General features: G+C 46.9%; 1 protein-coding gene across 5 annotated transcripts; it reads left to right on the forward strand.

Moving 5' to 3' along the window:
* Window positions 1-24325, forward strand: LOC140390258 (major histocompatibility complex class I-related gene protein-like). Of its 5 annotated transcripts, none has more exons than XM_072475263.1 (8): window positions 1-174; window positions 3043-3303; window positions 3477-3749; window positions 5548-5811; window positions 19655-19756; window positions 20190-20222; window positions 20481-20528; window positions 22351-24325. In XM_072475263.1, the coding sequence occupies exons 1-7, from the start codon at window positions 114-116 to the stop codon at window positions 20525-20527; spliced, it is 1041 nt and encodes a 346-aa protein (XP_072331364.1). In that variant the 5' UTR covers window positions 1-113; the 3' UTR covers window position 20528; window positions 22351-24325. The 5 variants fall into 5 exon arrangements, with proteins under 5 accessions (XP_072331364.1, XP_072331365.1, XP_072331366.1 ...); XM_072475264.1 differs by having other exon boundaries at window positions 22422-24325; XM_072475267.1 differs by having other exon boundaries at window positions 3-174; window positions 22347-24325.
* Window positions 24326-24536: the final 211 nt, after the last annotated feature.

Below are 24536 nucleotides of genomic sequence, written 5' to 3' on the forward strand. Positions count from 1 at the left end.
TTTTGGGACCAATCGGATTGTGGCTCAATGTGAACAAGACAAGACGGAAATCACGAGCTGAAAATTTCCCTTTTCTTTTCGAAGGATTTCCCTTCACTGTTTCCTCCATTCTGATGGAAGCATCAATGATTGGACTGATAGTGCTGCTCCTTCTGTGTGGAGAGGTGGCTGCAGGTGAGTGATGGAGCGTGAGAGGGGCAGAGCCAGACTGGGTAGTGGGGCATCAACCCTGGGTCAGTGAGTGATGGGGTGTGAGAGGGGCAGAGCCAGGCTGGGTACTGGGGCATTAACCCTGGGTCAGTGAGTGATAGGGTGTGAGGGGGGCAGAGCCAGGCTGGGTACTGGGTCATTAACCCTGGATCAGTGAGTGATGGAGCGTGAGAGGGGCAGAGCCAGGCTGGGTACTGGGGCATTAACCCTGGGTCAGTGAGTGATGGGGTGTGAGAGGGGCAGAGTCAGGCTGGGTACTGGGGCATTAACCCTGGGTCAGTGAGTGATGGGGTGTGAGAGGTGCAGAGCCAGGCTGGGTACTGGGGCATTAACCCTGGGTCAGTGAGTGATAGGGTGTGAGGGGCGCAGAGCCAGGCTGGGTACTGGGTCATTAACCCTGGGTCAGTGAGTGATGGGGCGTGAGAGGGGCAGAGCCAGGCTGGGTACTGGGGCATTAACCCTGGGTCAGTGAGTGATGGGGTGTGAGAGGGGCAGAGCCAGGCTGGGTACTGGGGCATTAACCCTGGGTCAGTTAGTGATGGGGTGTGAGAGGGGCAGAGCCAGGCTGGGTACTGGGGCATTAACCCTGGGTCAGTGAGTGATGGGGTGTGAGGGGGGCAGAGCCAGGCTGGGTACTGGGGCATTAGAACATTACAGCGCAGTACAGGCCCTTCGGCCCTCGATGTTGCGCCGACCTGTGAAACCACTCTAAAGCCCAACTCACTATTCCCTTATTGTCCATATGTCTACCCAATGACCATTTGAATGCCCTAAGTGTTGGCGAGTTCACTACTGTTGCAGGCAGGGCATTCCACGCCCTTACTACTCTTGAGTAAAGAATCTACCTCTGACATCTGTCTTATATCTATCTCCCCTCAATTTAAAGCATTAACCCTGGGTCAGTGAGTGATGGGGTGTGAGAGGGGCAGAGCCAGGCTGGATATTGGGGTTGTGTAGGGAGGGAAACTGTGGGTTGCGAGGGATCTGAGAACAGATGCATGGGGCTGGACAGTGAAGAGGGAATATTCAGACTGATTTGTCACGCAATTAAATCCTGCTGGATTTGTATCTAAACTCCAATTTCCCCCCGTGTGCTCTATATTCCTTCCAAAACAAGAATCCATCTCAATTATGAAAGTTCCAGTTGATTCCCAACATTACAGCTTTTGAGGAAGAGAGTTGTGGTGTTGGGTGCTTTGGTGCACAGATGAGCCAACACAGTTGTATGTGGTACAACTATTTTATTTTAACTCTTATATACAGTTCATTCTGGATACTCTGCACGTGCTGTCTCACTGAGTGTGTCGTGTAGCAGGTCTGTCCTTGTCCTCGTCTCCAGCTAATACTGTCCACCAGGTGTCGTGTTTGTGCTTTTATATGTTTCCTGTCTTTGTCTGTGATTGGTTGTGGTGTTGTGTGTTCTGATTTGTCTGTTGGTGTGTCTATCATGATGTGTGTGTTTGAATATCATGACAAGAGTTTCAGATTTCTACTACTGTTTTGGTGAGGAGGTTCCTGGTTAAAGACACCAGACAGCAGCCATGACGAAGAGAGAGAGTGAAAGAGAGAGCAGAGAAATCGCAAAGACCCGGGTAGAGACTCCAACGGAGGATAAGAGAAAGAGAGGGAGCGAGAGAGAGAGCGGCAGAAGACATCAGACCCAGCCGGAGACTCCAGCATTTCTACAATTCCCACGCTGACGTTCTGAGGAACATTGCAAATGTCGGCGTTGGTGTTTGGGGTTCAGACCCTGATGTCTCTGTGTGGGTGTGGGTGTTTTGGGGTTCACACCCCAATGTCTCTCTGTGTGGGTGTTGGGGTTCAGACCCTGATGTCTCGCTCTGTGTGAGAGTTGGTGTTTTGGGGTTCAGACCCTGATGTCTCTCTGTGTGGGTGTTGGTGTTTTGGGGTTCAGACCCTGATGTCTCTCTGTGTGGGTGTTGGGGTTCAGACCCTGATGTCTCTCTCTGTGTGAGTGTTGGTGTTTTGGGGTTCAGACCCTGATGTCTCTCTGTGTGGGTGTTGGTGTTTTGGGGTTCATACCCTGATGTCTCTCTGTGTGGGTGTTGCTGTTTTGGGGTTCAGACCCTGATGTCTCTCTGTGTGGGGGTGTTGGGGTTCAGACCCTGATGTCTCTCTGTGTGGGGGTGTTGGGGTTCAGACCCTGATGTCTCTCTGTGTGGGTGTTGCTGTTTTGGGGTTCAGACCCTGATGTGTCTCTGTGTGGGTGTTGGGGTTCAGACCCTGATGTCTCTCTGTGTGGGTGTTGGTGTTTTGGGGTTGACCCTGATGTGTCTCTGTGGGGGTGTTGGGGTTCAGACCCTGATGTCTCTCTGTGTGGGTGTTGGTGTTTTGGGGTTCAGACCCTGATGTCTCTCTGTGTGGGTGTTGGGGTTCAGACCCTGATGTCTCTCTCTGTGTGAGTGTTGGTGTTTTGGGGTTCAGACCCTGATGTCTCTCTGTGTGGGTGTTGGTGTTTTGGGGTTCATACCCTGATGTCTCTCTGTGTGGGTGTTGCTGTTTTGGGGTTCAGACCCTGATGTCTCTCTGTGTGGGGGTGTTGGGGTTCAGACCCTGATGTCTCTCTGTGTGGGGGTGTTGGGGTTCAGACCCTGATGTCTCTCTGTGTGGGTGTTGCTGTTTTGGGGTTCAGACCCTGATGTGTCTCTGTGTGGGTGTTGGGGTTCAGACCCTGATGTCTCTCTGTGTGGGTGTTGGTGTTTTGGGGTTGACCCTGATGTGTCTCTGTGGGGGTGTTGGGGTTCAGACCCTGATGTCTCTCTGTGTGGGTGTTTTGGGGTTCATGCCCTGATGTCTCTGTGTGTTTTTCAGGCTCTCACTCTCTCCGGTATTTCCTCACGGGGATAACTCCAATCCCTGGATTCCCGGAGTTTGTGGCTGTCGGTTATGTGGATGGTGTCCAGTTTATTATGTACGACAGCGATCGGAAGGAGTTGATTCCCCGGGAGCAGTGGATGGTGGACAGTGAGGGGCCTGAGTCCTGGGAACGGAAGAAGTATCTCGCACGGGACCGGGAGGCGAGTTGCAAATTTCATGTTGGAATCATCATGTCCAGGACCAACCAGTCAGGAGGTGAGTCCTCAATCTCCCAGCCAATGTGGAGAAGCCCTGAGTGGATCGAGATCTAGGAAACGGGCTGATTGGCTGTGGAATAGGCAGCAAATCCCATTGGCTGGGTTTGTATTGTGAATGGGGCCTCCTGGTATGAAAGGCTCTGATTGGTGAATTGTGTTTTTGATCAACAGGGATCCATGTTTACCAGACGATGACTGGCTGTGAACTGAGGGATGACGGGTCAACGACTGGATTTAACCAGAGGGGGTGGGATGGACAAGATTTCATCAACTACGACAGGAGTAACAACGTGTGGGTAACCCCGGTCCCCTGGGGAGAGAGCATCAAAAACAGGTGGAACCGGAACACGGCCTACAATCAGGCATGGAAAGATTACCTGGAGGTGGAGTGTATCGAGTGGCTGAGGAAATATCTGGAGTATGGACAGAGGGAACTGAGAGTCGGTGAGTGAGGGGGGACTGAGAGTCGGTGAGGGGGGGACTGAGTCATTGAGTGAGGGAGGGACTGAGAGTCGTTGAGTGAGGGAGGGACTGAGAGTGGGTGAGTGAGGGGGGGGGACAGAGTCGGTGAGTGAGAGGGGGGGACTGAGAGTCGGTGAGGGGGGGACTGAGAGTTGGTGAGCGAGGGGGGGGACTGAGAGTCGGTGAGCGAAGGGGGTACTGAGAGTCGGTGAGCGAGGGGGGGGACTGAGAGTCTGTGAGTGAGGGAGGGACTGAGAGTCGGTGAGTGAGGGAGCGACTGAGAGTCGGTGAGTGAGGGAGCGACTGAGAGTCGGTGAGTGAGGGGGGACTGAGAGTCGGTGAGTGAGGGGGGGACTGAGAGTCGGTGAGTGAGGGGGGGACTTAGAGTCGTGAGTGAGGGGGGGACTTAGAGTCGTGAGTGAGGGGGGGACTGAGAGTCGGTGAGTGAGGGAGAGACTGAATCGGTGAGTGAGGGGGGGACTGAGTCGGTGAGTGAGGGAGGGACTTAGAGCCGTGAGTGAGGGGGGGACTGAGTCGGTGAGTGAGGGGGGACTGAGTCGGTGAGTGAGGGGGGACTGAGTCGGTGAGTGAGGGGGGACTGAGTCGGTGAGTGAGGGGGGGACTGAGAGTCGGTGAGTGAGGGGGGACTGAGAGTCGGTGAGTGAGGGGGGGACTGAGAGTCGGTGAGTGAGGGGGGGACTGAGAGTCGGTGAGTGAGGGGGGGACTGAGAGTCGGTGAGTGAGGGGGGACTGAGAGTCGGTGAGTGAGGGGGGGGGACTGAGTGACGGTGAGTGAGGGGGGACTGAGAGTCGGTGAGTGAGGGGGGACTGAGTGTCGGTGAGTGAGTGGGGGACTGAGAGTCGGTGAGTGAGGGGGGGACTGAGAGTCGGTGAGTGAGGGGGGACTGAGTGTCGGTGAGTGTGGGGGGGACTGAGTGTCGGTGAGTGTGGGGGGGGACTGAGTGTCGGTGAGTGAGGGGGCGGACTGAGTGTCGGTGAGGGGGGGGGAGACTGAGAGTCGGTGAGTCGGGGGGGACTGAGTCGGTGAGTGAGGTGGGACTGAAAGTCGGTGAGTCAGGGGGGACTGAGTGTCGGTGAGTGAGGGAGGGTCTGAGTTGGTGAGTGAGGGAGGGACTGAGTCGGTGAGTGAGAGGGGACTGAGAGTCGGTGAGTGAGGGGGGGTCTGAGAGTCGGTGAGTGAGGGGGGGACTGAGAGTCGGTGAGTTAGGGGGGAGTGAGTCGGTGAGTGACGGGGGGACTGAGTGTCGGTGAGTGAGGGGGGGACTGAGTGTCGGTGAGTGAGGAGGGGGACTGACTGAGGGGGGAACTGAGTGTCGATGAGTGAGGGGGTGGGACTGAGTGTCGGTGAGTGAGGGGGGGACTGAGAGTCGGTGAGTGAGGGGGGGCTGAGAGTCGGTGAGTGAGGGGGGGACTGAGAGTCAGTGAGTGAGGGGGGGACTGAGTGTCGGTGAGTGAGGGGGGTATGAGAGTCGGTGAGTGAGGGGGGGACTGAGTGTCGGTGAGTCAGGGGGGACAGAGTTTCGGTGAGTGAGGGGGGACAGAGTTTCGGTGAGTGAGGGGGGGACTGAGAGTCAGTGAGTGAGGGAGGGGACTGAGAGTCGGTGAGTGAGGGGGGGCAGAGTTTCGGTGAGTGGGGGGGGGACTGAGAGTCAGTGAGTGAGGGGGGAGTGAGGGGGGACTGAGAGTCGGTGAAGGGGGTGATGCCTGGGATTCTCTATCTCCGGTTTCCTGTACTGATTCCTCTTCCTTTCTCTCTCAGTTGCCCCCATCGTGTCCTTTACCCGTTTGGGTGATTCTAACCGGCTGTCCTGTGTCGTCACCGGCTTTTACCCTCAAGCCATCGAGGTGAATCTGTGCAGAGACGGAGTGGTGATTGGTGAGATCCTGTCCAGTGGGATCTTACCCAATCACGACAGGACCTACCAGATCCGGAAATGGGTGGAGTTTGATCCGGAGGACCAGGCCGAGTATTCCTGTCGGGTGGAACACAGCGGACTGAATGAGGCACTGATGGTGATTTATGGTAAGACCATTTCTCACTGTTAGAGAGGCACAGCCTCAGGTTAGGATCGCAGGATGGAGGGTCAGTGTTGAGGGTCACCAGGACAGCCTGTAGCCCACGACACAGAGAGCAAATAAATGTTGAACTCTGACATACCATGGAGCTACTATTGGAGGACAGTAATTGTGTATCCTGGGATTTACTGTGCAACATGCCCCATTATGACCTGATATTTCCTGGGATATTACAGTAAAACAGGGCCCGTTGTACCCTGGAATGGATATGAAACATCCAAGATTATATCTGGACCTTTGATACAGTAATTTGCCAGGATGCACTGGATCCTGTCATACTGGAATGCTACAGTATGAAAGGATCCAGTCAACCCTGAAAATTACTGTATGAAAGGTCCAGATATATTCTTGGATGTTGCATTACAACAGGGCCTGCTGTGTACTGGGATATTACAGGAGGGTTAGTGCCTGCTGTATCATGCAATGTTGCAGGATGGACACTTTCTGGTGTATCTGGGATATTGTTGGAGGGGCAAGGCATGGAGTTGTATAATAGGATAGGCCAGATGTACCCTGGAATATTGCAAGGAGGGATAGGGCCTGGAGTATCCTGGGGCAGTACAGAGGGACAGACCTGGAGTATCCTAGGATATTACAAGAATGGACAGAGTTAGGAGTATCCTGGGATAGTACAGTATGACAGGGCCCCAGTGTATCCAGGATGTTACAGTATGATAGGGCTCTCTGTATCCTGGGATATTACAGTATGATAGGGCTCTCTGTATCCTGGGATATTACAGGATGATAGGGCCCAGTGTGTCCTGGGATATCACAGCACGACTGGGCTCCGTTATCCTGGGATTTTGCAGTGTATCCATTGTTTCATAGAATATCACAGTATGACAGGATCCAGTGTAACTCAGGATATTACAGTAGGACTGCACCTGGTTTATCCTGGGGTATTACACTGGGCCATGTTGTACTGTATCCTGGGAAATTACAGGTTTACAGGATCCAGTGTATAATAAGATATTATGGTAGGACAGTGTCTGATATATCATTGGACATTATATTTGGTCGGGGCCTGGGATATTCTGGGTGATTACAGGGCGAGAGGCCCTCGGGTCCAGTGTATCCTGGGACATTGCAATCCGACAAGGCATGGTGTACCTTGGGATATTACGGGAGGAAAGAGCCTGGTTTATCTTAACATATTACAGCACAACACGGCCCAGTGTATCGTAGAAGAATCATTGAATCACCACAGAGCAGAAGGAGGCCATTCACCCATCGAGTCTGCAGTGATCCTCTGAAAGAGCCCCCTACCTAGGCCCATTCCCTGCCCTTTCTCCATAACCCCACCTAACCTTTGGACACTAATGGGGAATTTTGCCTGGTCAATCCATCTACCCTGCACATCTTTGGATTGTGGGAGGAAACCAGAGCACCTGGAGGAAACCACGCAGACATGGGAAGAATGTACAAGCTCCACATAGACAGTCACCCAAGTACAGAATTGAACCCGGATCCTTGGCACTGTGAGGCAATAGTGCTAACCACTGTGGCACCGAGCAGCCCTGGGATATTACAGTACAACATGGCCCAGTGTATCCTGGGATATTACAGGTTGACAGGATCCAGTGAGTCATGGGAATTTATGATAGGACAGTTTCTGGTGTGTGATGTGAGAGTACCTTTAAGACATGGATGTTTAAGCAATGTACCTTTAAGAAAACAGTGATGACAGCGAGTGGGTGTAGCTGAGGTCACGTCAGCCATTTTGCAGTTTAGTCTTGCAGTTTGAAAAGAGCTTGGGAGTGTCTATGTTTGCAGTGAGCTGGATCTCTGCCATGAAAGACTATCTCTGGATCATTTGGGTGATTTAAACTCAATAGTAAAGCCTTTAACCTGATGTGATTCTGTTTAAAGGTGTTAAGTCTCTTGGAAGTTTGAAGGAACATTTTGAGGAATTATTTACTGTTGCAATATTTTCGAAGTTATCTTTGAAGTAAGGGGTGTTCAGAGATCCAATCTTTATTCAAGATGTTAAGTTGAGTTCATGGAATAAACCTTATTTTGTGTTTAAAAACCCATGTGTCCATAATTGTAATCCCACACCTAGGGAACAAGCCGTGTGCTAGGAAAAGCAACAAATACATTAAAGGGGGAGGTTGGTTGAACTCCATGATGCATTTGGGGTTGTGAAAACGCCTCGCCCATAACAATTGGGGGCTTGAGGGGGATTAAAGTCTATCTATTGGATTGGCGTTTGTGAGCTTAAAGACAGTGAAGGATTGTTGCTTTTCCGGTGTGGTATTTTAGTTTAAGTGGGGAGAGTGTTGTGAACAATGGCTCTTTCAGAGGCTCAGGCATTTTTGGGGTGGAGAATGTCACACATAGTACTTTACGGACAGAAACGAAAAGCAGACTGTTAGATTTGGCAAGAACATTAGAACATTGCAGTTCACATTACCTGACAAAATGCGAAAAGATGAGGTACCTATGGCGGTCGTTAAGCATTTAAAGTTGCCTGAGATAGACTTTGACTCATTGGAAATGGCAAAAATTCAGTTGCAAATTAAACAAATGGAACATGAGAGAGAATTAAAGCAGCTTGAATACGAGAGTGAGAGAGAGGAAAAAGAAAGAGAAAGAGAGAGAGAGGAAAAAGAAAAGGAGAGGGAAGAAAGGAGCAAAGAAAGAATAGCCCTAGCAGAACAAAAAGAAAAAGAAAGGGAGATACAGATCAGGGAAAAAGATAAAGAGAGGGAGTTTGAACTTCAGAAAATGTCCATGCAACATGACAATCAGTTAAAATTGGCAGACGTAAAGGGAAACGTACAGTTGGATGATAGTGATGAGGATAGTGCGAAAGAGCGTCATCGTCGAAGGCTTGGTGGGAATCTATTTAAATATGTCCGAGCATTGCCAAGGTTTGACGAGAAGGAAGTGGAAGCCTTTTTCATTTCATTTGAGAAGGTAGCTAAACAAATGAAATGGCCACAGGACATGTGGGTGGTACTGATTCAAACAAAGCTGGTAGGTAGAGCTAGTGAAGTGTTTGCATCACTACCGGAGGAGGCATCTGGAACGTATGAGGAGGTGAAGAAATCCATCTTAAGTGCATATGAGCGAGTGCCTGAAGCTTACGGACAAAGGTTTAGAAATTTAAGGAAATCATTTGGTCAAACATACATGGAGTTTGAAAGGCTCAAACAGAGTAATTTTGATAGGTGGATAAGGGTTTTGAAAATGGACCAAACGTATGAAGCTCTCAGAGAAATTATACTTTTGGAGGAGTTTAAAAATTCAATTCCTGATGTAGTGAGAACTCATGTGGAAGAACAGAGGGTTGAAACTGCGAGATTAGCGACGGAAATGGCAGATGATTATGAATTAGTTCATAAATCAAAGATTGATTTCCGACATCAGTTTCAGCCGGTGAGGGATAGAAACTGGGGACATGAGAAATACTCAAGTGGTAAAGGTGATCTGATGGGAGACAATAAAGAGAGTGTACCTCAGATTAAAAAAGAAATCCAGGAGGGTGGAAAGGAAATGAAAAGTTTCAGATGTTTTCACTGTAATAAACTAGGCCATGTAAAGTCACAGTGTTGGTGGTTGAAGAAAAGCACTGGGAAGGCTGATGTGGTACAGGATAAGACAGTGGGGTTTGTTAAAGTGTTAAAGGAAAGCCCAAGGGAAGCGACGGAGGTGCAAACGATTGTACAGCCTGTTCAAAAAGTAATTGTTAAGAAGGTGCCAGATGTTTTTGAAGAATTTACTTGTGTGGGTAAAGTTTACTCGTGTGTATCAGGAGGAGCAGGTAAAGAAGTCACAATTTTAAGAGATACAGGGGCTAGTCAACCTTTAATGGTAAGAGATGAGGAATTATGTAGTTTGGGAAGAATGTTGCCAGAAAAGGAGGTGATATGTGGAATTCAGGGTGAGAGGAGTAGCATTCCATTATATAAGGTAAGGTTGAAAGTCCAGTGAAGAGTGGTGAAGTGGTAGTAAGAGTAATAGATAAACTATCTTGTCCAGGAATACGGTTTATCTTGTGTAATGATATAGCTGGATCGCAGGTGGGAGTGATGCCTACTGTGGTTGATAAGCCATTGGAAAATCAGTCAACTGAAGTGTTGAAGGATGAATATCCTGGGATTTTTCCGGATTGTGTAGTAACAAGGTCGCAAAGTCACAGGTTAAGACAAGAGGAGAAGTGAAAGAGTGAAGATGAAGTTGACGTGCAATTGTCAGAAACAATTTTTGATCAGATGGTTGAAAAAGAACAAGAACAGGTGGAGGATGAGGCAGCTATTTTTAGTTCCGGAAAATTGGCAGAGTTACAACAGAAAGATGTAGAAATAAAACGGATATATCAGAAAGCATACACAGAAGAGGAATCTGAAAGTATACCAGAGTGTTATTACCATAAAAATGATGTCTTGATGAGAAAATGGAGACCTGTACATATGCAGGTGGATGAAAAGTGGGCAGAAGTTCATCAAGTAGTATTGCCGGTAGGCTATAGAAAGGAGGTGTTGCGAGTTGCACATGAGGTACCAGTGGGAGGTCATTTGGGAATATGGAAAATGCAAGCTAAAATCCAGAATTTTTTTTATTGGCCTGGACTACATAAAGATGTAGTTACATTTTGACAATCATGTCACACATGTCAAGTGATAAGGAACCCTCAAGCAGTGATAAAACCAGCGCCCTTAATACCCATTCCAGCATTTGAGGAACCTTTTACGAGGGTGCTAATCGATTGTGTAGGACTGCTTCCCAAAACAAAAAGTGGGAATCAATATCTTTTGACTATAATGGATGTGTCTACTAGGCCTCCAGAGGCCGTTCCAGTACATAATATTACAGCAAAAAGGATTGTGGAGGGGATACTTAAATACTTTACTCGATATGGACTACCCACAGAAATTCAATCTGATCAAGGAACAAATTTTACTTCAAAGTTAATCAAAGAAGTTATGGATAGCTTTGGAATAAAACAATTTAAATCAACTGCGTACCATCCAGAATCACAGGGAGCGTTAGAAAAGTGGCATCAGACATTAAAGACAATGTTGAGGGCGTATTGTCAAGATTATCCAGAGGATTGGGATAAAGGAATCCCATTCGTATTGTTTGCAATTAGGGATGCACCTAATGAGTCTACCAAATGTTGTCCTTTTGAACTAATTTTTGGTCATGAGGTAAGAGGACCACTTAAATTGATTTTGGAAAAATTGGTGAGTGAGAAATCGGAAAATACACTATAGGATTATGTGTCAAATTTTAGGGAACGATTAAATAGAGCAGGTGAATTGGCTAGAAAACGTTTGAAAGTTGCACAAAATGTGATGAAACGGGTAGCGGACAAGAAATCCAAAGTTCGTAGTTTTGCCAGTGGGGATAAAGTTTTAGTGTTGTTACCAGTGGTAGGGGAGCCTTTAAAATCTAGGTTTTGTGGACCATATCAGATTGAAAGGAAATGAAGTGAGGTGAATTATGTGGTAAAAACACCAGATAGAAGGAAGACTCACCGAGTGTGTCATGTGAATATGCTTAAAAGGTACTTTGAAAGGGAGGAGAGAAAAAGGAAGTTTTAATGATTCTAACTCAAAGTGACGAACCAAATCCCGATGACTGTGAGTTTGACATACCATAAATTAAATTTGAAAATGAGGATGTTCTGAAAAATTGGGATGAATTATTAAGTTACCTTCCAGAGGAAAAACAAACTGACCTGAAAGAGTTATTGATATCACATGGGCAAGTTTGTCGAGATAAATTGGGAAGTACTAAAATGGCTATACATGATGTAGATGTGGGAAATGCTGTTCCGATCAAACAACATCCATATAGACTTAATCCTTTAAAATTGGCACCGATTAACAGAGAGATTGAGAGTATGCTGAAGAATGCCATAATTGAAGTGGCTTGCAGCCAATGTAGCTCACCCATAGTGATGGTACCTAAACCAGACGGTACCCAATGGTTGTGTGTGGACTATAAAAAGGTGAATGCAGTTACAAGAACGGACTCTTATCCTATCCCACGTTTGGAGGATTGCATTGAGAAAGTGGGACAATCCGCATTTATTTCCAAATTAGATTTACTGAATGGTTACTGGCAAGTACCGTTATCTGAAAGGGCAAAGGAGATTTCAGCTTTTGTGACTCCAGATGGTATATACCAGTTCAAAGTTATGCCATTTGGCATGAAAAACACCCCAGCAACATTTCAACGGTTAACTAATACAGTTATTTCAGGATTACCCAATTGTGTGGTATACATTGACGATCTGGTAGTTTTCAGCCAGACATGGAAAGAACATTTAAAACATCTGAGGGAGTTATTCGATTGACTTCAGGAGGCGGGTTTGGTGATAAATCTAGCCAAAAGTGAATTTGGAAAAGCCCAAGTCACTTTCCTTGGCCATACAATCAGACAGGGTCGACTGGTCCCACGGGATGTGAAAACAAAAGTTATTGGGGAGTTTCCTATACCGTCAACACGACGGGAAATAATGTGATTTCTTGGTATGAGTGGATTTTACCGGAAATTTGTACCAAATTTTAGCAGTCTGACAGACTTGCTCAAGAAGCGTACCAAATTCCAGTGGACAGCGGACTGTCAACAGGCATTTGATGGCCTGAAGGCTGTGTTAACCACTGCTCCTGTGTTAGTCATCCCAAATTATACCAAACACTTCAAAGGGCTGTTGATGCGAGCGATGTGGGCGTAGGTGGGTGCTTCTACAAGACAACGACGAAGGGCTAGAGCGGCCTGTTGGTTATTTTTCAAAGAAATTGAATTCTCACCAGAAAAAGTAATCGACGATTGAGAAGGAGTGAGTTTGGTGCTGGCTTTGCAATATTTTCACATTTATGTGACCAGCAATCCATCTGACACCATTATATATACTGATCATAATGCTTTGACGTTTTTGCAGCGATTCCGGAATAACAATGCAAGGCTGTTTCGCTGGAGTTTATTGTTACAGCCATTTCATTTGAAAATAGTACATGTGGCCGGACGAGAAAATGTGATAGCCGATGCTTTGTCACGAATGTGATCAATTGAGAAGGTTTTCAGTTGGAGGAAGAAGAACAAAGAAAAATGGACTATATTGCTATACCTGTTTGCGTGTGTAGTTTAAAAAAAAAAACGAAAAGGTATATTTACTGTGTACATTTCTTAGTGTATGGTGCAAAAGTGAAAAATGAAACCATCTTGAAGTTGATGGTTTATTTTTTTTTCTTGGGGGGAGGTGTCATGTGAGAGTACCTTTAAGACATGGATGTTTAAGCAATGTACCTTTAAGAAAACTGATGTCAGAGAGTGGGTGGAGCTGAGGTCAGGTCAGCCATTTTACAGTTTAATTTTGTAGTTTGAAAAGAGCTTGGAAGTGTCTGTGTTTGCAGTGAGCTGGATCTCTGCCATGAAAGACTATCTCTGGATCATTTGGGTGATTTAAACTCAATAGTAAAGCCTTTAACCTGATGTGATTCTGTTTAAAGGTGTTAAGTCTCTTGGAAGTTTGAAGGAACATTTTGAGGAATTATTTACTGTTGCAATATTTTCGGAGTTATCTTTGAAGTAAGGGGTGTTAAGAGATCCAATGTTTATTTAAGATATTAAGTTGAGTTCATGGAATAAACATTGTTTTGTGTTTAAAAACCTACGTGTCCATAATTGTAATCCCACACCTAGGGAACAAGCCATGTGCTAGGAAAAGCAACAAATACATTAAAGGGGGAGGCTGGTTGAACTCCATGATACATTTTGGGGTTCTGAAAACACCTCGCCCCTAACAATTGGATAGTATAGTAGGTAGGGGTACTCTGGGATATTACAATATGACAGGACAGTGTATTCTCGAGTATTACATTAGGACAGGGCCTGGTTTGGCCTGGTTTACCCTATGTTGTGGACGGTGAGGGTGGTCAATGTAAACAGAACATTAATTTTTAAAATATTCTGAGATCCCTCTTTATAACACCTTTAAACCTTTCTTCAATCTCACAAGAAACAGGGATAAGGAAAAAAGGAGTGTTCAGGGCATAACCATAATAAATACAATCTTTTCCTCCCATGTTTCTGACATGACACCCAGGTGGTCAGGGCCTGGTGTAGGCTGAGGTATTACAGCAGGGACAGGGCCCGCTGTATCCTGGGACATTGGAAGAATGACAGAGCCTGTCGTATCCTGTTATATTATAGTATGACAGGGCCCAGTGTATTCTGGGATATAACAGCAGGGCCAGGGCCCAGTGTATACTGGAGTATTGCAGTGCGACAGGATTCAGTTTCATGGAATATTAGTCGGACTGGGCCTGGTTTATCCTGGGGTACTACAGTATAACTGGGCCCAGTGTGTCCTGGGATATTAAAGGTCGAGAGGATCCAGTGTATCATGGGATATTAGAGTAAGGCAGTATCTGGTGTATCTTTGTGCATTATAGCAGATCAGGGCCTGGGTATTTTTGGATATTACAGCATGACAGTGCCCATGGGATCCTGGAATATTACAGTATGACAGGATCCAGTGTATCCTGGCAAATTACTGCACAAATTGTCCCGGTATATCCTGGGATATTGCTGTGTGACAGGGCCTGATGTAATCTAGAATATTGCAGGAGGAATAGTGCCTGGTGTATGCTGGAATATTGCAGGAGGGATAGTAACTGGTGTATCTCAGATATTGCTGAAGCGGCAGTGCCTGGCGTATCCTTTAGGGACAGTGTATCTTGTGATATTAGTGTGACAGTACCTGGAATACCCTGAGATAATATAGGAGGTACAGGGCCTAGAGTATCCTGGGATAGTACAGAGGGACAGACCCGGTATGTCCAGGGATATTACAGTACGACAGGATCTGATGTAACCTGGGATATTACAGGATGGTCAGTGCCCGGTGTAACCTGGGATATTGCAGGATGGACAGTGCCCGGTGTAACCTGGGATATTGCAGGATGGACAGTGCCCGGTGTAACCTGGGATATTGCAGGATGGACAGTGCCCGGTGTAACCTGGGATATTGCAGGATGAACAGTGCCCGGTGTAACCTGGGATATTGCAGGATGGTCAGTGCCCGGTGTAACCTGGGATATTGCAGGATGGACAGTGCCCGGTGTAACCTGGGATATTGCAGGATGGACAGTGCCCGGTGTAACCTGGGATATTGCAGGATGGACAGTGCCCGGTGTAACCTGGGATATTGCAGGATGGACAGTGCCCGGAGTAACCTGGGATATTGCAGGATGGACAGTGCCCGGTGTAACCTGGGATATTGCAGGATGGACAGCGCCCGGTGTAACCTGGGATATTGCAGGATGGACAGCGCCCGGTGTAACCTGGGATATTGCAGGATGGTCAGTGCCCGGTGTAACCTGGGATATTGCAGGATGGTCAGTGCCCGGTGTAACCTGGGATATTGCAGGATGGTCAGTGCCCGGTGTAACCTGGGATATTGCAGGATGGACAGTGCCCGGTGTAACCTGGGATATTGCAGGATGGACAGTGCCCGGTGTAACCTGGGATATTGCAGGATGGACAGTGCCCGGTGTAACCTGGGATATTGCAGGATGGTCAGTGCCCGGTGTAACCTGGGATATTGCAGGATGGACAGTGCCCGGTGTAACCTGGGATATTGCAGGATGGTCAGTGCCCGGTGTAACCTGGGATATTGCAGGATGGTCAGTGCCCGGTGTAACCTGGGATATTGCAGGATGGACAGTGCCCGGTGTAACCTGGGATATTGCAGGATGGACAGTGCCCGGTGTAACCTGGGATATTGCAGGATGGACAGTGCCCGGTGTAACCTGGGATATTGCAGGATGGACAGTGCCCGGTGTAACCTGGGATATTGCAGGATGGACAGTGCCCGGTGTAACCTGGGATATTGCAGGATGGACAGTGCCCGGTGTAACCTGGGATATTGCAGGATGGACAGTGCCCGGTGTAACCTGGGATATTGCAGGATGGTCAGTGCCCGGTGTAACCTGGGATATTGCAGGATGGACAGTGCCCGGTGTAACCTGGGATATTGCAGGATGGACAGTGCCCGGTGTAACCTGGGATATTGCAGGATGGACAGTGCCCGGTGTAACCTGGGATATTGCAGGATGGTCAGTGCCCGGTGTAACCTGGGATATTGCAGGATGGACAGTGCCCGGTGTAACCTGGGATATTGCAGGATGGACAGTGCCCGGTGTAACCTGGGATATTGCAGGATGGACAGTGCCCGGTGTAACCTGGGATATTGCAGGATGGACAGTGCCCGGTGTAACCTGGGATATTGCAGGATGGACAGTGCCCGGTGTAATCTGGGATATTGCAGGATGGACAGTGCCCGGTGTAACCTGGGATATTGCAGGATGGACAGTGCCTGCTGTTTTCTTTTTTGATTTGATTTATTATTGTCACATGTATTGGTATACAGTGAAAAGTATAGTTGCTTGCATGCTGTACAGACAACGCATACTGTACATAGGGAAAGAAGGAGGGATTGCAGAGTTAGTCATATCCAGGGTGTAGAGAATAAAAATCAACTTAATACGAGGTAGGTCCATTCAAAAGCCTGATGGCAGCAGGGAAGAAGCTGTTCTTGAGTCGGTGGTACGTGACATCAAACTTTTCTATCTTTTTCCTGACAGAAGAGGTGGAAGAGAGTATGTCCGGGGTGTGTGGTGTCCTTAATTATGCTGGTTGCCTTTCCGAGGCATCGGGAATTGTAGACAGTCAATGCATGGGAGGCTGGTTTGCATGATGGATTGGGCTACATTCACAACATTTTGTAGTTTCCTGGGATGTATCCTGGGATATTGTTAGAAGGGGGCCGGAATGTGGCGACTTGGGGCTTTTCACAGTAACTTCATTGAAGCCTACTTGTGACAATAAGTGATTATTATTATTATCCAGCATTTTCTCTTTCGTTTCAGATTCCAGCATCCGCAGTAATTTGCTTTTATTTATTATTATTATTGGGGCAAGGCCTGGTGTATCCCTCCGCATGCCGGTGTACCCTGTGATATTAGTGTGACAGGGTCCAGAGCACCTTGGGATATTGTAGGAGGGCCAGAGCCCGAAGTATCCTGGGACATTACAGTAGGACATGCCCGGTGTATCCTGGGCTATTACAATACAACAGCACCCAGTGTTTCCTGGGATATTACAATGCGACAGGGTCCAGTATACGCTGGGACGTTACAGTAGGTCAGCTCAGTGTATCCTGAGATGTTATGTATGTCGGGCTCAATGTATCTTGGGATATTAGTATATGACAGGGCCCACACTATCCTGGGATATTGCAGTATGACAGGGCCCACACTATCTTGGGATATTACAGTATGACAGGGCCCACACTATCCTGGGATATTACAGTATGACAGGGCCCACACTATCCTGGGATATTACAGTATGATGGGGCCCACACTATCCTGGGATATTACAGTATGACAGGGCCCACACTATCCTGGGATATTACAGTATGATGGGGCCCACACTATCCTGGGATATTACAGTATGACAGGGCCCACACTATCCTGGGATATTACAGTATGACAGGGTGGGATATTACAGTATGACAGGGCCCACACTATCCTGGGATATTACAGTATGACAGGGCCAACACGATCCTGGGATATTACAGTATGACAGGGCCCACACTATCCTGGGATATTACAGTATGACAGGGTGGGATATTACAGTATGACAGGGCCAACACGATCCTGGGATATTACAGTATGACAGGGCCCACACTATCCTGGGATATTACAGAATGACAGGGCCCACACTATCCTGGGATATTACAGTATGACAGGGCCCACACTATCCTGGGATATTACAGTATGACAGGGTGGGATATTAGTATATGACAGGGCCCTCACTATCCTGGGATATTACAGTATGACAGGGCCCACACTATCCTGGGATATTACAGTATGACAGGGCCCACATTATCCTGGGATATTACAGTGCGGCATGTCCTGGTGTATTTTGGGATATTACAGTATGACGGGGCCCACACTATCCTGGGATATTACAGTATGGCAGGGCCCACATTATCCTGGGATATTACAGTGCGACATGTCCAAGTGTATTTTGGGATATTACAGTATGACAGGGCCCACACTATTCTGGGATATTGCAGTATGACAGGGCCAACACGATCCTGGGATATTACAGTATGACAGGGCCAACACGATCCTGGGATAATACAGTATGACAGGGCCCACACTATCCTGGGATATTACAGTCTGATAGGGCCCACACTATCCTGGGATATTACAGTATGACAGGGTGGGATATTACAGTATGACAGGGCCCACACTATCCTGGGATATTACAGTATGACAGGGCCCACACTATCCTGGGATATTACAGTATGACAGGGCCCACACTATCCTGGGATATTACAGAATGACTGGGCCCACACTATCCTGGGATATTACAGTATGCCAGGGCCAACACGATCCTGGGATATTACAGTATGACAGGGCCCACACTATCCTGGGATATTACAGTATGATAGGGCCCACACTATCCTGGGATATTAGAGTATGACAGGGCCCACACTCTCCTGGGATATTACAGTATGACGGGGCCCACACTATCCTGGGATATTACAGAATGACAGGGCCCACACTATCCTGGGATATTACAGTATGATAGGGCCCACACTATCCTGGGATATTACAGTATGACAGGGCCCACACTATCCTGGGATATTGCAGTATGACAGGGCCCACACAATCCTGGGATATTACAGTATGACAGGGCCCACACTATCCTGGGATACTACAGTATGACAGGGCCAACACGATCCTGGGATATTACAGTATGACAGGGCCAACACGATCCTGGGATATTACAGTATGACAGGGCCCACACTATCCTGGGATATTGCAGTATCACAGTGCCCACACTATCCTGGGCTATTACAGTATGACAGGGCCCACACTATCCTGGGATATTACAGTATGACAGGGCCCACACTATCCTGGGATATTACAGAATGACAGGGCCCACACTATCCTGGGATATTACAGTATGACAGGGTGGGATATTACAGTATGACAGGGCCCGCACTATCCTGGGATATTACAGTATGACTGGGTGGGATATTACAGTATGACAGGGCCCACACTATCCTAGGATATTACAGTATGACAGGGCCCACGCTGTCCTGGGATATTACAGTATGACAGGGCCCACACTATCCTAGGATATTACAGTATGAGAGGGCCCACACTATCCTGGGATACTACAGTGTGACATGTCCTAGTGTATTTTGGGTCGACAGGGCCCAGTGTATCCTCCGAGATTACAGTAATAATAATAATCATTATTATTGTCACAAGTAGGCTTCCATTAACACTGCAATGAAGTTACTGTGAAAAGCCCCTCGTCACCACATTCCGGCACATGTTCGGGTACACTGAGGGTGAATTCAAAATGTCCAAATTACCTAACAGCACGTCTTTCAGGACTTGTGGGAGAAAACCTGAGCACACGGAGGAAACCCACGCAGACATAGGGAGAATGTGCAGACTCCGCACAGACAGTGATCCAAGCCGGGAATTGAACCTGGGACCCTGGAGCTGTGAAGCAACAATGCGAACCACTGTGCTACCGTGCTGCCAAGGAGAGGCTGCAGAGATGAATTCCAGAGATGATACCAGAAATGAGTGTGTGTACGTATCAGGGAAGGGTTGACAGGCTGGGTCTCGGTTCACAGCAAAACAGAGGCTGGGGTTGACCAAATAGAGGTCTTTAAAATTCAGATGCTCACATTTTCTCTCTCCCTGATTCACTCTGTCTCTCTGATTTTCCCTCTCTATCAGTGCCAAAGTCTCACTCTCAGGTTACCGTCGGGATTGTGCTCGGGTTCTTGGTGCTGCTCATCGCTCTCATCATTGTGGCTGTCGTCATCTACAACAAGAAAGGTAGGAATTGGAGGGAAAACAGCAGCTCCACACTGGGTGTTGGAGGGATCCTGAGGGAATATTCCAGTGTGAGGGTGGCTCAGTCTGTGGGTCTCAGGTTGGTGTGGGGTAGCACACAGTGGGTGAAAGAGCCCCAGGGTTGGGGCAGGGACAGAAAGGGGCTCATGATAAACAGACAGTCAGAAATGTAGGAAAGGGTCTCTGATTGAACAAAGAGTTTAGAGATCAGTGTGGGTCCCGTGTCTGGGCGGGAGCGCGGGTCCCGTGTCCGGGCGGGAGCGTTGGTACCGTGTCCAGGCGGGGGCGTGAGTGCCGTGTCCGGGCGTAGGACTAAGTGTGAGGAACGGTCCATCTGTCCATTTCACTCGGAGTTTCAGACTCTCCCTGATTTTCTGTCAGTTTCGTCACTTAGTGAACATTCCTTGTTTTACAGGGAGAGGGAAGAGCGCCTACAATCCTACAAACAGTAAGCTGATCATCAAACACCCTCTAGATCTGTGTGAATTATTCTTCATTCTGTGTCTGATACTCTCTAATAATTGCTGTGTGTGTCACCATCAGAATATGTGTGGGTGAGAACCTCTTTCTATTGCCCTGTTGTGTCTCTGTCTACCTTTGTCTCTCATGCTCTGTCTCTGTCTCTTTCTCTCTGCCCTTCTATCTCATGCACTATCTCTGCCTCTAATAAGGAACAGTTTTTTAATGCCTCTCCTTCCTTTAACAGCTTCTGATAAAGGGGATTCTTCATCCAGCTCCTCCGCAAATCACTGAGGTATGAGCAATGTTGATTAAAATTGGGAGTGGATCATTCTAACGGGGATATTCCCGCTGGTGTTAACTGTATAATCTGGTGGGTGGAATGTGAGCTCCGTGTCTGTCTCTCCGTGTATAGTCACTAAAGAGAAACTCATCCAATTCAGCACTGAGCTTTGTGACTGGTCTTCTAGAAATGGTTGGTCCTCTACGGTCTGAGGATGGAGATATTGTGGGTGTTGAGACATCCAGAAACATCTCACCCTCGAAAACCTCCTCTAAGCTGCTGAATTTTCTTAAGGAAGTTGGAATTCCCAGAGTTTTCCTCAGTGTTGCTCACTGGGGTGTATCACTCCCCCAGGATTTAGCATTTGTCTTGTTTTGTCATGGGTCTGATTGCTGGATGTTTGTGGTGTAAGGTGGTTTTCATGAATTTTGCTGGTCTGATGGGGTTTGCTGGTTTGATTTGAGGATTGGAAATTGAATGTTAGAAATTTACAACACTAAAGAGGCCATTCAGCCTATCATGTCCCTGCAGATTAATGAAGAGCTCCCAGCCCAATCTCACCTTCATGTCCTCGGTCTGCAGCCCTGCAGATCACAGCTCCTCAAGTCGACATCCAAGAATTTGTTAAATGTGATGGGAGTTTCTGCCTCTCCCATCCTTCAGGCAGAGAGTTCCAGATCCCTCCCACCCCCCGAGTGAAAAACAGTTTCCTAATCTCTCGTCTGTTGCTTCTATCAGTTACTTTAAATGTGTGCCCTCTGGTTTTTTGGATCCCTTTACTAAGGTATAGAATGTCCTTATTTACCAGGGCTTCTCATAATATATAATTAAAATTCCCTTCTTGCCTCCTCCATTCTAAAGAATCCTATTCCAGCCTCTCCGGTCTTTCCTCCCAGTGAACATTCTCCAGTCCTGTCCACATTAAACAATCTCCTCTGCATTCTATCCAGTACAGTCGCATATTTTCTGTAACATGCTGACCAGACGGTTTGCAGTGCTTCACCTGTCGTCTATCTGGTGTTGTTCACAGTTCCAGCAAAACCACTGCTCTATTCCTCAGATAATAATGGAAACATTTTATACACCTTCTTAACCACATTGTGGTCCTGTCCTGGCACCTTTCCCAATTTATCGACATACACTCCAAGGGCTCACTGCCCCTCCACGTTACTCACCATTCTCCCATTTATTGGGGATTCCCTTTGCTTTGTTGCACCTTCCGAAACCCATAACTTCACACTTCTCTGCATTGAATTGCATTTCCTACTTTTCCCCCAACTGATTTGACCATCTCTATCTTCCTGCAGTCTGAACTTTTTCCTGTCACTGTCAACCACACGGAGAGTGTTTGTACATCTACAAACTTCTTTTATCATTTCCCCTACATTTGAATCTAAATAATTTCTATAAACCACGAAGAGTAAGGGGTTGAGTGCTGTGACCTGCGGAACCCCCACTGGGGACAGCCTCCCAGTCAGAAAATCACCCTTAACCCCTTGCTGCCGACCACTGACCAATTTATGATCCAATTTGTCACTGTCCTTTCTGGCCAGCCTGCCATGTGGAACCTTGTCTAAAGCGATCCATGTTGACAACGTCCACCACACTGCCCTCATCAACCCTCCTTCTCATCTTCAAAGAAATTCAATACGTTTAGTCTGGGATGAGCTTCCCTTAACAAATCCATGCTACTTTCCTTGATTAATCTGTGCCTTTCTAAATGAAAGTGTCTACTGTTCCTTAAAATGGATTCCAATAATTTTTCAAGACTGATATATTAGCTGGTCAATCATTCCTCAGTCCCTCAATCTTTTTCCATCACTCCTGTAGCCAGGTAGGGAATGCAATGATGGTCAAAGCCTCTGAAAGTTCCTCCCTTGCTTCTTCTAACTTCTACTTTGAAAGACATCGGATGGGATTGTTCGATCTCGTCCCTGGCCGGACCCATTGCGAGCGATACCGGAAAATCTGGTTTTCCAGCAAAAGATTATTCGAATCGGTGGCACCGGAAAATCTCAGCTATGATTGAGGACGGAAGATTTCGGCCATCAAACCCATTGATAGGATCGAAACCTCCGTGATCTTCTTCCTGTATGACATCATTGTGTCATCATCAGCTCCCTGCTCTTTGAAGACAGTTGCCAAGAAATCATTGAGAACCTAACCACACCCTGTGCATCCTCACACAGGTTAATATTTATGTCTCCAATTGACCTTTTGTTACCTCTTTATGTACAAACATCTTTGGATGCACGTTGATTGTTTTTTTCTTGCAAATATTATATTTTTTCATGCTCGGTTTGATTTCCAAATGTTGGAGGGCATTTTGTGATACTGGACTATGATATAAATTACAGGTGGCCCTGTAACTACATTTGTGCTCCTATATTACTTTTGAATCACTCTGATGAAACAAAAGGTACTCATTGGCTTAAAAGCCTGTTCAGAAGAGGCAATTTGTTGAAATAGATAGTATATACACAATGCTGTTAATATCAGAAAAGACACAAATGGTTGTTAGCGATTTTGTGATATGAAAGACACAAAATGGCTGACCAAGCCACATTCTCTGTAAACTGTCTCATGAAACCAACTGTGGGTATGTATAGGGAGTATCCCAACAGCCGCTGCTGATAACAGCTTCACAGAACAAGACATGCAATGTATCCTTGATAAAGCTCAAGGTCTACAGCTGTAGACAGGACACATCATTATGTTAGTTTTGAATGACGTCTGTATGAAGTCAGGGGCAAGTAAGACAACACCCACTTTAAACATATATGAGATAACTGGGATGCTAGGAAAATTGATTGACCGCATGTAATAAGTGTGATGCGAATATAGTTGACTGATTGTATGTAAATGAAAATACAACTAATTCCGCCCCTTGAATCTGTACATTAACCCATGCTGAGCCTGAATTAAGGGGGCAATTGAGCTCTCACGTGACGGACAGAGTTAGTTGGGAATCCGAGACGCACAGACTGTTGAGTGAATAACGGGTCGCGAAATTTATCGTGACACAGTGACAAGCCAGGACCGCCACCCTTTGGGAGTGGACGATAGGTAATGCCTCTGAGCACAGTCGCCTAGACACACCGGATACGTGGGTGATAGAGATGACACGATTAACACATCATGCAAAAGAGTGGCATGAGGCCGCTTTTCTGGGGTCTCCCGGGGATCCATGAGTCTGGCGTTCGGGTAAGAGCAAAATACTCTGGTGGGATCCTGCGCAGCCCCTGTGGAACAGAGAATGGTGAGATGTCCAAAGGGAAAAAAGATCAATTGAGTGAAGTCCAAAAGATCAGAAAGGGGCTGAAACGCTCAATCAGCTTTTTGTTCAGAAATATCTGAGGATGACAAATCCCCCTCCCAAAACAAAAACAAAATGGGGAGAAAAGTCGATACAAGATTAAGGTAAAAAACGTAACAATGGATTCTTGTCTAGAATAACTTCAGATCGTTTCAAGCCGTCCAGATAAAAATCAACATCCAGTAATATCTCTTTCAAACACTGGTTAAATAGCGAACATTGAAAATTGAATTCAGTTTAAAGAACCAGAAAGAAATTTGAGTAACATTAAAGGAAAGAATAAATAATGTTTGAGATCGCGTAACAGACGCAAATGGCATCCTTCCAAGTTCTCCGCGTCCTTCGATTGTGTACAAAAATGTAACCATTTCAGCAAGCAGGTCATCTGCACAAAAAAATGTACGTCTCTAAGAATAGTTAATGTCTATAAAATTAATCAGTGGAAATTAACTAAAATAGAATAACACAAATAAAGTTTTATGACGAAGGAGAATGGAAGCTTTTGTTCAGTATTTTAATTAAACGATTGTGCAATTGCTGTCTCTTTACTCTGATATTTGCGACCTGTGACAATGTGTGTGTGTTTGGTCTGTGAATGTTAATATCTATCTACTAAGATTTATCTTCTGAGAAGTATCCTTGGGTTTATAATCTGGAATTTTAGAATCGGCTCCAGAAGGATTTTTACCTAACTTATTTTGGTG

Source organism: Scyliorhinus torazame, chromosome 14, assembly GCF_047496885.1.
Source record: "Scyliorhinus torazame isolate Kashiwa2021f chromosome 14, sScyTor2.1, whole genome shotgun sequence".
Taxonomy (NCBI): domain Eukaryota; kingdom Metazoa; phylum Chordata; class Chondrichthyes; order Carcharhiniformes; family Scyliorhinidae; genus Scyliorhinus; species Scyliorhinus torazame.